The following is a 14,430-nucleotide window of genomic DNA, read 5'->3' on the forward strand; positions in this document are numbered from 1 at the left end:
AGAGAGCACCAGAACTATATATACTATATGTATATATATATGGACGATGGAACTTCAACAGGTTGAGGGGAGAATTGAATGAATTTTCTCTTTTGATTTTGTCCAAGTAGAGAGAGAATGACCGATAAGTGGGGGGGTCCGTACGCGCAGCGGGAGGTTAAAGGCAAGCAGTAGTCTGATAGGAAAGCAGCATCTGCGATGAAAATTCGATTTCGCGCGAATACGCCTTCGGCGAATCGTTCGATCTGGTTTGCACGCGTTCTACGTAATCAGGTTTAAACTGAAAATCCCCACTGGTCCCTTTTCAAGAATCCAATAATTGCTGAAAGCCGGTCGTTGGCCATTGGACGTTACGAGAAACGTCCATCGATTTCACACGCGTTATATATTAGAAAATTAGGCGAAGATATAATCGAGAGTGCATTACGCGCGTCGTAGCTTTGCAGTCTTTTAATTATCGCATCGTTGCACTCACCTGAATGTCGGAGAGAGTGGCTCGGGAATGATGACTGAGACGACAGACCATATCACCGGTATCTCCGTAATCGTAGGAATGGCAGCGGAAGGGCGAGTTCAGACATAATTCTCGGCACTCGTCGGCAGTTCCGACGTCTTGGTAAACAGAGTCCACGGTTTTCAAGATACGACCAGTTAGCTTCTTGAACTCGCAAAGTTTCACGGGTTCCTCCACACAGTGGTTCTCCAGATAATCGATACCCTTGGCCGTCTGGAACGCGCTCGAGCCAGCGACCGTCAATCTATCCATATCCGAAAGTTCGCATTCCTTTGTAGCGTTGGCATAGTTGGCGGACCTGAAACAAGAACGGCGAAATAGAGATAGATGTGTGTGTGTGTGTGTGTGCATATGGATCTTCAAGGTACACAACACCATCGCAACTCTGTCATAGCGTTCAACGCAAAGAGAGATCTTTGATAAGCTAGCTTATATACTGTATGTTGTACGAGGTGCATAATATATATATGACGATAAGCATGCAGGCTCCATTAAATTTTTGCTACTTCTTGGGTTTAGGGCCAGTGTCGGATTGCACGCTTTTATGTACCCGGATCGGCCGGATTGGTTCATGATAAATTTTCTGCGCGGGATAACGTGGCTGATAGCCGCATCAATTATGACAACGATAGGTGGCGACGGCTCCAAGGAGCATCATTAACGAGAAAATTACGAGCTGCCAGCACGGTAGGATATTTTTCATGCCTATATAATGTAACCTAAGCGCATTATAAGTCCCTTTACGTTAGATCGGCCAAGCGAATATCGCATACCTGGCGAGCAACTCAGGCCTGTAAAGAAGTACGAGCCACAAAAATCCCATCGTGCTTTTCCCAACGCGTTCCCCCCGGCATTACGCAACCTGTAAATTATTTCATTCCCACTTAGCAGAACAAAGACCACCGGATATTACTGGAAAATTGTAAAGTCGCGATTATATACGGCTTAGCTTTATTTGCAACGCACAATGCAGGATCTGCTGCTGGAAAATTCAATGCTACCACTCGTCCAACGAAAGCGTTAAAATCGAGTCTTATCGCTTCTCGCGCCGTCCATCATTTATCGCCCAGGTTTTTCCATATAATTCCAGTCGAGTCAGTTTTCCATCGAAACAGGGCCCAGTGAATTTTTTCTTTTCCATAACTAGAAGCCAGGATCGAATATTATTATAAAGAGAGTCAGCGCATTTTCTTAATTTATCGTTGAAGCTGGCTTTTTACACGCCGACGAGTCTCCGCCCCCCCCCTCTCTCTCTCTCTCTCCTATGTACGAAAGCAGGATGACTTCGTGTGCACACTATGCATAATACTCGCACAAAACATTCCGCGCTTTCATTCTCGATGCATGCCATGCCGCGGTAGTAGTTGCAGCTTGACGGAGAGCAAGGACCGTGCTGCAAAATAATTACTTTCAACCGCACTTTATTACACAGTAATAATGCTCGCTTTAGAGACGCTAAACGCAACTAAGCAAAGAACAATCGAGAAGACGTTAATTTACAGGTATTAACGGAAGTCCTGTGCTCTGCCATATGGCATGCCACCTACGTAGATGTAGCGGGAATAATGCCAAATGTACGCAATATATATATATATATATATGTATGTATATATAATACTTTTCGGTGAATCTGTTTATCGAAATTCCGAAGCATTCTCGCTCACTCGCATGGCTCGCTCGCCCATTTCGGATTTCACACACCGTTGGATATTAGAGTTCATCAACGTCCTCCAATTATAAACCCTTATCGTCCTTTTTGGGATTCATTAGCTCTCGATGCGGCGCCAATCAATCGGAATCCGTCAACCTTTTTAGCTTCGATTTCTATTTGCTTTCTCCACAGTGTTGAGTGTATCGGTACAGTACAAAAATTTCTCAATTACGGTACGGATATACATCTACACGCTTCAATTATATTCGTCGCTAAAATTTTATTTCCAAATGGTACGAGGCTAATTTTTTACACGCGCGTATTTACTCTTCGGAATTAAAATGAAAATGAATGAATTAATTTGAAATCGTTCGATAGAGACACGAGCTAATGGAATGTTTGGTCTGATAAAAGCCCTTTTCGACAAAGTCACTCGAACGTTTGTTTCGCGTCAATGTTTGAGTATACGCGAATAATGAAACTTTTTCGTTCAGCGGATTATTTCAGTCACTCTCTGTACACATATAAATATAGTATATATTTTTTCAATCGAGTTTCTCTCAAAGGAAAGATTTTTACATAATACGGGAAATTTTGGACTATAATTTTTTGCGTCGGAGCACACGTGGTTCGCTGTCTGCTCGAAGGGACGGAATATTCCAAGGGGGGAAAGATGAACGGGGCTCAGGTGCGCTATTTGGGTGATCATGAAAGTTGTGCAAGCCCGCAAGAGCCAGTTCGACCCTCGCGAGAACCAATTGGGCGGCCTCCAAATTTATTCCGTACTGTTCCATCGATTTTGGATTATATTGCCTTAAGAGCCGAATGGTATTCATGGCTACCCCGTTAGGATTTCAATATTCCTAGCGCGCTGCGAAAATTCGCCGTCGCGACTTCCGTGATAAACCGACTCGCCTATAATCAAATCGGCGTCTCGGCATCCCCTCGCTCCCGCGATTATCGACACTCGGCTGCGGGAGTTTTTACGCGTCTTCCTCTCTCGCATTGCCCCGGCTATATATAAGCGAAATTCTGGCAAATTTTCCAGATTCGATTAAAAAATCGATCGCCTCGTTAGACTCGTACTTTTCAGTCTCTCAACCCACCGCCCCCCCCCCCCTCCCCCCCAAAAAAAGAAATAGAAAGAGAAACGCGCGGCAGTGGTATAACACTCGCGTATGGAATTTATGTGGCTAAATGTTTGCTCGTTAAATCAGCGAATATCGGAATGGATTATTCGTGACCCGAATCTTTCCATTCTTGCGGCAAATCCAGCCCTGTGTTATTTCTCGCGATTATTATTCATTCTGGCGTCGTGGGGGACTTGGGAAATTGCCCTAGGCGCGAGTTTTCTCGATTTCCCGCGGAGGTTTTACGATAGGAAGGGTTCGAGAGGAAACGGTCGGAAAAATGAATTATACTCTGGATTTCGTTGCTCGATGAGTTTCAATCATTTATATACGGAAAGTATGCAGCGCGAGCCTTTTTTTCCGGATCGACGATGCTTTTCTTTTCCTTCGCAAAGTGGCCGAAGATGAAGCGGTGTTGTATAAGTGTATGTGTGTGTATAATATATTGGGCAGCAAACTTCTTGGTTAGCGTTACCGCCGAGAGACCTGTGCTTAAAGAGAGCCAAAGTAGATACGGGTACTAAAGACCGAACCCTCGAAGTTTCGGTCGATCCCGTATCTCTCGCGGTAAATAATTAATGGACGAGCAGTGGGGGTGCGGGGAGAATTTTCACCCCTCTCTCACACACACACACACACACAAAGAGGAACACGGACCATCTCCCATGGCTCTTTTCCTCCTAGGGAAGTTGGGTAGCTTGGTTTGGGCAAAGGTCTATCGCGCACCGATAAAGCCCTTCGCAGTTTTACCTCCTTCTCTCGCCAGGACAAAAGATACCCAGGCCCTCTGTACAACTTAGAGTAAACCTCGAGGGAAATTTTAACCTTCCGGGCAGATGTTAAATGCGAAGTTAACTTCGGTCGGCGGATGTTCTTTCTTTTTTCCACTTTCTTTTATTTCACTGGACTCTCTCCTCCGTTCCATAGACTCTGCTATACTTATACTCTCTATTTCTCTATCTGTCCATCGAGGAGCAGCGCGGTGTCTGGCTGCAGCTCTCTTTTCCCCTCCTCCTCCTCCTCCTGTCAAGCTATTTCCAGCAAATATCGTAATGGTGGAGAAAAAAGGACGAGACGCCGCCTGGAAGAAGCCAAGGGCAAACCGAAGACTCCCATCACCATCATCATCGTCCTCGTCGTTGTCGTCTTTGTCTTCGTCTTCGCGGAGCACCCGAGGCGCTACGTTGGCGGAAAAGAATTACAAGTGGCTCGCTCCGCTGCATTTCGATGAATCTCAAATTATTCCTTCTCGACGCGACTGTCTTTTGCCTTTCAATACAGCGCGAGATCTCGCGGTTTATCGCCAGACGTCAATCGTAAAAACAATTTTCTCAAAAGTTTCCTCGCGCCGGGGAGATTTACTCTCGCTTAAATTGTGCATGAATCACCCTCTCTTTCTCCCTGTGCAACCGCCTCTCCCACCGCTCGAGAAGGAACAGTCGCTTTCGAACTGGCCAACGGAACGAAAGAACAAGCGAACAACGAGGAACGACTAAATTCAGGATTATCGAGCAACGCTATGTACAATGTCATAATTAATGTCCTCTAATGAAAATCCAATTAAACTCGCTTCACAGCTACATGCCACGGTAGCAAAGTCCTATAGGTTTAAGGTTTATTCGACCATTTATAAATATTATTCGTTATAATTGAAACAATATTGTTACATTGTAGAAACTGTAATGTAACTGCGGAGCTTGTAGGGAGAGAGATGTTTGAGCCGAGAACAATATTTGAAATAACATATAGGACGCGAGTAATTCCCCGTGCGAAAGTTTCTAAAGGGCTTTTAGCGGAGGATCGGGAGAGAAGCGACGGCACTTTGGCCAAGCGTTAAAACGAAAGCCGGACGAACGCGTCGATTACTCGAGGGTCTCCGCGAAACTACATAGGGACGGTGGCCCGGCTCATAAAGCTTATCGATCCGATAAGCTTTGTCGAGGATAATGGCTGAGCGAACGGCCGCACCGAGATATAAAAGTCATGGAATATGAATTCGATAACCGTGCACGCGTAGACCCGGACAGAGTCTCGCGCTGCGTCGCGTCGTACGTGCACGACTGAACGGAGCAAAAAAAAAACGCTAATTTGCGTTACTCTTGTGTTTCGCGTAGGATGAGGGAGGGGGGGGGGGGGGTGGGTACTCTCTCCAGGTACTGGTGGAACAACCGCGTGCAAGGCGCCCGGATAAGCGGCGATATTAACGATCGTCCGACAAAAAGCGGCGGCGAGCAACTCGCACACGCTTTGTATATGCCACCGGCAGGCCCCATATCTACGCTGTTATTTCCAACACGTTCTCCGAATGGACTAATCAGTTTTAGATTGTACGCGTGAATTATCCCCGAGGAGCTTTACGAGGAGACTCCTGCGGCGCGTCACGACTAAACATCGCGTTTCTTGCTGGAATTAAAAGTTTTTATATCGCGTGATAAAATCGATAGCATTAACGCTCGAATCGAATCGTCCGTAGCTCGTGCTGAAGTGTTATAAGCGATAATAACATTCCTTGGCGTGAAATAACACGGCTATAATTAGACTCTCGCTGCCATTACCGATTATCATATTTCACCTCTAATGCATGTATGGATATTTTTCATCCTGTTATATCCCCGGTAGCGAGCGCGATGCTTCGGGGAGCAAATCAAGATTTAAGTGTTTGCTATTTATACCGTAGAAGCTTTTAGAGTTTTCAGGATTAATTTATGGAAGCTCGCTTTGGAATATGAGAGCACGTGGGCAAGCTTGCAAATGAAAACGTAGCTATGCAAGGGGAGAGTGTATGTATAAGTCAGACCGTCGTTGGAAGTAAGTGGGACGCGGCTGCAGAGTAGAGGGAGGTTTCACCAAGCGTTTTGGTGGTTGTAGGAACCTCACCCTCGACACCTAGCGCTATTACGTGGAGATATACGTCGTCTACGCAATCCCGTGATGCATTGCCCGTTCAGTCGCGACTATTAGGCGAGACGCACTCCGATTCGAAATGTTCTCTCTTGTCCTGCGACGACTACTCTCCGCACCCATTCCATATCGTTCTTTCTCTTCCAACCATCGCACGCTGCTGCACACACAGTGCTGTGCACGCCAAACACTTGTCATCCCTCCTTTTCCCTTCTTCCGACCTCCCCCTATACTGCTCTGCTCCGCTCCCTCTCTCGACAAATAGCCACAATTACATACATGTGCCAATACCTAACCCACACAGGCAAACCGGGCTACCGCAGATCCCATTCTAACGAACAAACTGCGATGCCACCGAGTGCTCCTTCAACCCCGAACTATATATAAATACCACAGGAGAAACGCGCATTATTCAATCGCTTCCTCCTGTACATATCCCCCCTGCAACTGTTTAACAATTCTCGACAAGAATCCTTTCACTGATTATATATATATATATATATATATATATATACAATCTATTAGATTTTATTTCACTCGCTTAACAATATATCGAGATCGTGTGCTATCTCTGTACCTCCAGATACAATATATATATATATATATATCAAACGAGATTCCCAACGTTGATCATATCCCCGGCACAAACACCCGCTATCGTATCTAAACGTAGCGGGAATTAGTTCTCAAGATGCTTGCATTACCGCAAATAATGTCGAAGATATTCCTCGGGGCTGTATTCCGGAGGAGGAATCGCTGTTGCCAGTACTATAGCGGAATTGGTGGAGCGAGGAAGCCTATAGGGTTTGGGTGCACGGGAAGGATAGTAGGAATTCGAGTCTCGGAACTGGAAGTGGTAACTGCTGGTGCTGGTGCTGTTGCTGCTGGTGCTTCTGGAGGTGCGAGGAATTGGATGTAGCCAAGAGCGGAGATACACGTAGACAAGAGAGAACCCGCGCATGCACCAGCATCGGCTTCCATTACATTTATGCACGCGCGATGTAATTACGATAAAGTTTATGTAGGGGTATCAAGCGACCAGCTGGCACTGCGGTCGATCGGAACAGGGGGGTGTAAACGGTGCTCGGGAGTTTCGGAACACTATCGTTCCTTGCTTTTCTCCCGGTAACGCCGAGTAAGCTGTACGTAAGAACCATTCCTCTCCTCTCTCTCTCTCTCTCTCTCTCTCTTTTTCTTCATCCTTCTCCTCCTCCTCCCTCCTCGCGCGTGTAAGCATGTCTGTATATTTACTTGGCGAAAAGCTACATGCGAGCTCGAGTTTAGCGATACACCCTCCTCATCCTACCCAGAGCACCCGAAGCTTTTCATGCCAGGGACTCTGCACCACGGATTTCGAATTTCGCCAGTAAATCTCCTTGCTTCCACCAACGAGGACCGAGAGGGCACATATAGTTTTTCCTCCAACCATTTGGAAAATTGACGATGTTTTAACGGCGCTTATTTCAAACTAGCTCCGCGCGTCTCGTTGAACCGCGCACGGCGCAAAGAGGATAAGCAAACTCTGTGGATATATATATATAATAATGAGGAATAAATGGTCCACGGTGCACGCTCGGAGATAATTAACGAGTCAGTCTTATCTGAAATCGTCCACCCACCAACCTAATTAATTAATATCATAGTATAGCTAATGAATTGTATCTATCGCGTATAACGTAGCGGTAATGCCGCTTGATTGCAAATTAATTACTTATATCATGCTATTTGCATATGTAAATCGCAAAACCGACCCGGAGACACGGAGCAATTGAATGAGACGAGGTGAGGCGAGGAGGTTAATGCCATTGCAAGGAGGGCAAACGTGCTCGTAGATATAGAAGAGAGGGAAGCCGATTCGAGGCTAGCGAATGCCTCGAATAAGACGATCGTGCTACCTATATCTATCGAGGAATTCATTTCTATCAAACCTTCTTGTAACGCAGTCTGTATTAACGACATCCGACAGCTTATATATATATATATAGCGATTATCAAGTAGAAATTCTTCGAGTGCACTCTTGCTCGAGACATTTAACCTCGTGATCCAATTGACTTACAACTGGGACATTATCGCTGTAATAGAGGTTATATATTCGTTACAAACGCCTCTTATCGGAAGCAAGATTATAAAGCTCCTGTATCTACATATATATATATATATATATATATATACACATATCCAAAGTTATATATGATTCGGTATAAGCTATTCCAAGAACGTAGGCAGCCAGTTAGACGAAGAATTTTTTTCTCTCTTTCTTGGCCGAGTTGCTCCAGATATCCGTTTGGTCAATGAATTCGAAGGAAATCACGTAGATACCTTATTTGCCGATGGTGGATCCACTAAGCCGGGTTACGAATCACGATTCCCGGCGATACTTACGAGCTGGATGAGATCTGATAGAATGCGAGGGGGATGAGTCGCGAAGAAAATGGGGGTGGGACGCGGTCCATAGCGTTCGATAGATAGTTGGATATGTGGGTGGGTATAGGTAGGTAGGTAGGTAGGTAGGTTGGTTGGTCGGTAGGTAGGTAGGTAGAGCTGCTAGCACGATAAAGTCGTATCTCTCTTATTGCTATCTTCCTCGTAATTCTCCCAAGTCGTGTCGCGCTTGCAACGAGCATGCTAGAATGGAATGGTCAGCAGCACACACCGCCAGTGTATATTTTAATGGTCGGATTTCTGCGCGCATGCACGTCCCTATCTCTTGGTAACGACGTTACCATCCCGTCCTACCGGACTGCGAGTAAGGGCTACATTCACGGAGAAAGAGAGAGAGAGAGAGAGAGGGAGAGAGAGTTGGGCTAAAAGACTAAAGGGAAAATATGGGAGAGGCAGGCAGGAGCTGTCAATGGCGTCCTTTGGTCTCACGAGTGACCTTGTCCAACGTCATTTGCTCTCGAGGATACAAGGATTCGTGACTACCGTGCACTCTTTCTATATATAATAATAATATATCGCGAAAAGAGACGAATCATCGACCTAGCTTCGTGCACGACAATATATATACATTATAGACCTTTTGCAAAATATCTCCTCGCATTAACATTGTCATTTCTCCCGTAATATTCTTGGTAATCCTCGCCGGTTCCTGCAATTTCGCAATGCACCGAACACCTGGCGCGATTTAATGACTCGCTTTCGGCGAATCAGCAAAGTCCCCTTCGGCTTTAACCTAAGCAGATACTCTTATTAAGGGCGTTCGTGCATAATCTCCCACTTTTTATGCAATCCGCGGTAGCTGGATTGTTCGTTGAATCAGCCAAGCGACCTCGCGTACTCCAAAGTGTTCGCTGGGAGTTTCTTTTCGTGGTACCGGTCGCCAGGAGCAGCAGAAGCAGCAGCACCAGCACCCACCAGCAGCAAATTATGTAAATCGAAACTGTAGAAAAGCCATTCGGTGGTTATCATGCGCGAGGCACTCGCTATTATTTCTTTGTGTCGGTGTGTGCGTGTGCGTGTGTGTGTGTGTATTATTTATGTGTTATCTTATCCAGCTTGAATGACTTACCAGGGATCGGTCAGTGCAGCTTTTAGCTTAAAGAAACGCTGCGTCAAGAGAGTCGCGGTGGTTTCGCGTTTCTGACCACTGTCAGTGCCATGCCATCAAGTGGTTATAAAAGCTGTTTCACGACGATGGGGGCGGTTGTAGGCACGGCTATAAGGTAAGAGTCTCAGCGGGGGTTTCCACCCGTCGAGATCAAGTTGGATGATTGGAAGAGCACATTGCGCCATTCTCCGTTCAGATATATCGTGTACGCGCTACCTGCTTGTCGTCTGCTACTCTCTCTCTCTCTCTCTCCATCACTTTGTGAATATACCTATATCCCTCTCTTTCCTTTTTCCACTTAATACTTCTTATATCGCAAATAAACATTGTATTTGTTTCTCGAGGTATATCCTTCGAATGCCACGAAGAACCAGACGGGACTTACGCGTGCTTAAACATCGCTGAAAATCTTTCCTGTTGCGTGTCGCTATGGGAACGTGGTGGTAGCCTCTTCAACGTTTCAAGCGCAAAACGAGCAAGCGTGCGTCATGAAGCAAAGCCACGACGAGAACACGAGACCACTTTTCGAATTTTAATGCAAAGCCTGTCACTCTGATATAAGCGTCGTTTATTCTTTCGTTTCAGCTTATCACGCGACGTTTCAAGAGCAATTCTATACACATGTACACTGTACAATGTGAATAGGCCGGAGAAATTTAACGTTTTTTCCCTGGAATTATATCGATTGATATTTCACGCGACGAGGAAAATAATGTTGTTGCTTTAGACTTATTAAAATTTGAATAGCAGGAGGTAGCGAGATGAAAACGAATGGCGTTCCTCGGCACATACCTGTGCGTTTTCACAGTATACACACACATATATATATATATATATATATAGACAATAACTACAAGTAGAAAAAGAGAGGAAGGAACTTGTACGAGAGTACATTGGTTCGTGCGTTACACACGTGTTATGTTACGTTATTGGGAAATGGGACTGTGCAAATGAGTCCAGCTGCTGCATGAAAAAGCATACGTAACGCGCAGGGACCCCCTAGCTAATTAACGGACACGTATCTATTCAAACAGAGCCGTGGCTAATGCCAGGAAAAAGTTGAAAATTTCTCCCGGCTAAATTGCTTCCTGACTACTGTCGGAGGCCCGATCTTTTCGCTATTTTAACCACGACAGGAATTTTAAGAGTGGAGCATACCGCCCTTTCAGCGTTGCTCGCCGTGGCGTGGCGCTTCGCGAGATTACCACGGCGAATCTCTCGATCGCCAGTATTCACGCGGAATGTAATTAATGCCGGGTTGGGAAACGTCTATCGGCAAAAACCAACCTACTCCTCTAGCCTCTCAGTTTTCGTCACTTATTAGCACAGTGGTATAACTGCTATTATATATATAGCCACTTGCGTTCTCGCGCTGCTACACTTATAAACTTTCCTTATTATTACGGAACGCGAGACGCGGCGATTCGTCGACACGTTTGCCAGACGAAAGTCGAAAGAAATTATTATACATCCTCGAGTATAATCCACCAGAGAGAATATTAGCTTCGACAATGGAGATGGTAAAAATGCCAACGCCTACGATTAGCTTTCATCGCTCGGTCCAAAGAATTTTCCGAGCTTGCTCACTTGTTGCGTGATTAATGAGCAAAGATGCAGCGACGACTTAATCCCTTTGACGTCCGGCTGCTTACGAGCCACCCGTGGATGCATCTTTCACGAGACGCTGTAACGTACGAGCTGACAATAGACGCGGAAGCGGTCGTTGGACGCGCAGGATGAATGTTACATGAATATCTACTCCGATCGGCGATTGTTCGGACTCCGAAGTCGCGCGCAGTCGGAGCCAGGAACGTGACGGAAAAACATTACTTCGGCCAATTGCCGCAATTCGTAAGGCTATCTCGTGTGCAGTATTCGCCAAAGCTGGCTACTTGTATTTCTCAGGGCGTGCCCGTGAATGCATCATTGCCGCATTGACCGACGCGATAAGCACCCTTCCAACCGGAAACAATTATTCTTTTAACGAGAGGGGGATCCACCGATCGCTCGGCCGACCTGTACCTCATCACGCGCGATAACCTACGCGTTTCCTCGAACCACTACGCTGATGAAACGGGAATGCCTGACAAATTCCACTGGTCCACCGACCGCGCGGATAGCTCGTGGCACTTTAAAGCCTCCCGCTTTGCTCCGCTCTCTTTAAATCGGCCAGCTACACACTTTACGTTTTTCACCCCCAGCGCTTCTGCGTTATAAGGTGATAAGAAGAATTGTCCGAGCGACAATGGATCTCACCGGACTGGAACGAAGCTACCCGATTACTGTGCAATCAGCCGCAACATCGATGCCATCTTCTTTCTATATTTTTCATCCTCTTTATCTTATTCCACCAGCAGACTGCCGGTCCATTTCCTCTTCTTTCTCTCTCCCCCTCCCCCCCCCCCCGACCACCTCTCTTTCCGCTAGTCTATGTAGTCTTCAGTTTTGGACCTCCGAAACTACCACATGGACATTCGGAAGTACCGCCCTGACCATCGCTCGACCCCTCCGCTTCCTTTGTACAATCCGAGTATAATACGACCCAGCTCCAGAAGGTTCCGCATGACCAGTTATACCAAGCAAGTTGTCTCGTGTATTGCACGGAATTCGAATCTGGTATATAGATTCCCTTTTCAACGCGCTGAAGGAATTTGAAACTAACGAGAGAGCTCCGGGTGGTACAGCCGGTCGGGGACCACACCTGGAACAATATCTTGCTGGAATGGACATTTCCAGCTAAGAGTCGGCGGCCTCTATTCTATACATAGATAGGGTACCTTGGCAACTATAGTGGCAAGGTGCTTGTTAACATCTGCGTAAGCAATTTGCAGTTTTCTATGTTTGCTCACTGGCACCTGCTGAGTTTTTCGTGTCCGCTCGCGCTCGCAGCAAAAGGTATATCAAAGCAAGCAGGATTATCTGCCAATACGATAACGAACCCTAAGTACACATAATTATCCGTTGAAATTCTTCTTATTCCTCACGTCCACTGCAGCAGGAAATAAGCAGCAGGTAGGATATAATTTTCCATGGGATGTGCTGTTTTATAGAGGAACGCGGGTAACCCGATATGATATACGTCCGACTGTGGCAAGTTTCCCCCTTGTTGCCGATGACTCGACGTCGTCGTCGTCGTCGTCGGAGAATCACGCGGTATTTTCCCTTTAATAGAGGACAAAAAAAGTCTTCGGAGAATTCTACTCTCGACGCAAACCTTCTTTGGATCATTCCCCCCACTCCTTCAACTTTTCATCGGGTTTGGGGAAGGACGCGACGAGCGTGCTATGAGATTCTCCTCGAGTTTTCATCCTCTTTTTCATTTGTCATCAAAAAAGACTTTTTGTCTTACTCGAGAGAAGGAGAGGATGGAGTCGCGAGAGAGATCCCTTGATCTCAGAGGCCCGGATAAAAGAATGCCCTGTCCTCTTTTCTTTCGTGAAGGCAAATCTGCATGTATATATATATACTCTATATATATATATATATATATATATATATATATATATATATATATAGCTCCCTCGTACGACTACAAGCTCGCCTCATCGTCGTCGGTACGAAGATGAGGAAGGGACGAGTTTGGCTTCTCGCAAACTCTGCAAAATCGTCGAGGGGTAATCGAAGCATTGCTGAAATCACCTGGAAACGTACGGTGCGAGAGAAACAAAGGAAATTACGCACGGTACCGTGGCACCTCTTTATTTTACCGTGCTGCTAGCAAGAACCTAGCTAGCACACAGGAACACGCCGTTGGCGTAATAATGTGAGACCGCGAGAGCAAAATCTTCCAGAGAATTTCTCCTCTTCGTTAAAGAAGCTCTCTCACATTCGCTCTCGTTGGAGGAGTTGGGCGGATATGTGTATACACACACACACACACGTCACACACTTATATATATACTGGTCAACGCTCGATTTTAACATCTGCTTTACCGGAAAAGGAAATGTGCAACGATCGAATCACCTCGCGGTTATATTCGATCTCAACCCAACGATCCTCGGTTTATGTATATATTTCCAATAAACGAAATGTTCCCCATTAAAATCCACTTTTCAAATACCAAACGACTGCTGTTTTTACGAGTTCTTCGTTACGCATACGATAATATATAATGGTGCAGCATAAATCGACGTATATATATATATACACGTTCATCGGATCGAGCAAATGAACAGCTGAGAATTTCCGAAGATATAATCCCATCTGGCGTATATTAGAATAATTTGCCCGTTAAGCATCACATCGAATCATAGGCAGCTAATATACGAGTGAACGAGCCACTTATTCGATCGTAATCGTAAATAGTTGATTTGAGAGGGTTGAGGGGGGGGGGGGGGGAGGATCCAGGTTGGTCTGCCGAGTGTGGATAAGGATGAGGCGAAGGTGGCAGAAGCGTTTATAAAGGAGAGATGGAGGCAATCCAACGTTGTATAGGCCCTGTGGGAGCGAGTGGGACGGAGAGAGCTTGAAATGGGACTTGGCAAGGATGGAGAAAGTGGTTGGGGGTATGCTGTTGAGAGAGCGAGAGAGGTTACACACCGGTCAGTGGTATGGTACGTACGGAACGGCCTATGGATCGCTGCCTGCTGTGCTTCCTCCATAGTCTCTGCTGCTGCTGCTGCTACCAACCTAACGTGGTCGTTGTGTGGCTAATGCTCGTTATCTCGACGTGTCGACTATCT

The 14,430-nt window shown here is 46.0% G+C and overlaps 2 protein-coding genes across 8 annotated transcripts in view; one reads left to right on the forward strand and one right to left on the reverse strand.

Annotated features, from left to right (window-relative positions):
- The window catches only part of Atg16 (Autophagy-related 16), a 334,508-nt gene that overhangs the window by 148,253 nt on the left and 171,825 nt on the right, over positions 1-14,430 (forward strand). For 4 of the 6 annotated variants that reach the window (XM_066735097.1, XM_066735096.1, XM_066735099.1 and 1 more), the window contains one exon: positions 1,034-1,201. The exons of the other annotated variants lie outside the window; for them this stretch is intronic. In XM_066735097.1, coding sequence (XP_066591194.1) covers positions 1,034-1,201 — 168 coding nt within the window. The remainder of the gene's footprint in view (positions 1-1,033; positions 1,202-14,430) is intronic. 6 annotated transcript variants of the gene reach the window in all.
- The window catches only part of LOC136778340 (uncharacterized), a 143,762-nt gene that overhangs the window by 7,686 nt on the left and 121,646 nt on the right, over positions 1-14,430 (reverse strand). For both annotated transcript variants that reach the window (XM_066735094.1, XM_066735095.1), the window contains one exon: positions 476-812. In XM_066735094.1, the coding sequence (XP_066591191.1) occupies positions 476-812 (337 nt within the window). The remainder of the gene's footprint in view (positions 1-475; positions 813-14,430) is intronic.

The sequence above is a fragment of the Prorops nasuta genome, unplaced genomic scaffold (assembly GCF_024137725.1).
Source record: "Prorops nasuta isolate Cenicafe-Biocafe unplaced genomic scaffold, Cenicafe_Pnas_1.2 PNAS00014, whole genome shotgun sequence".
NCBI lineage: Eukaryota > Metazoa > Arthropoda > Insecta > Hymenoptera > Bethylidae > Prorops > Prorops nasuta.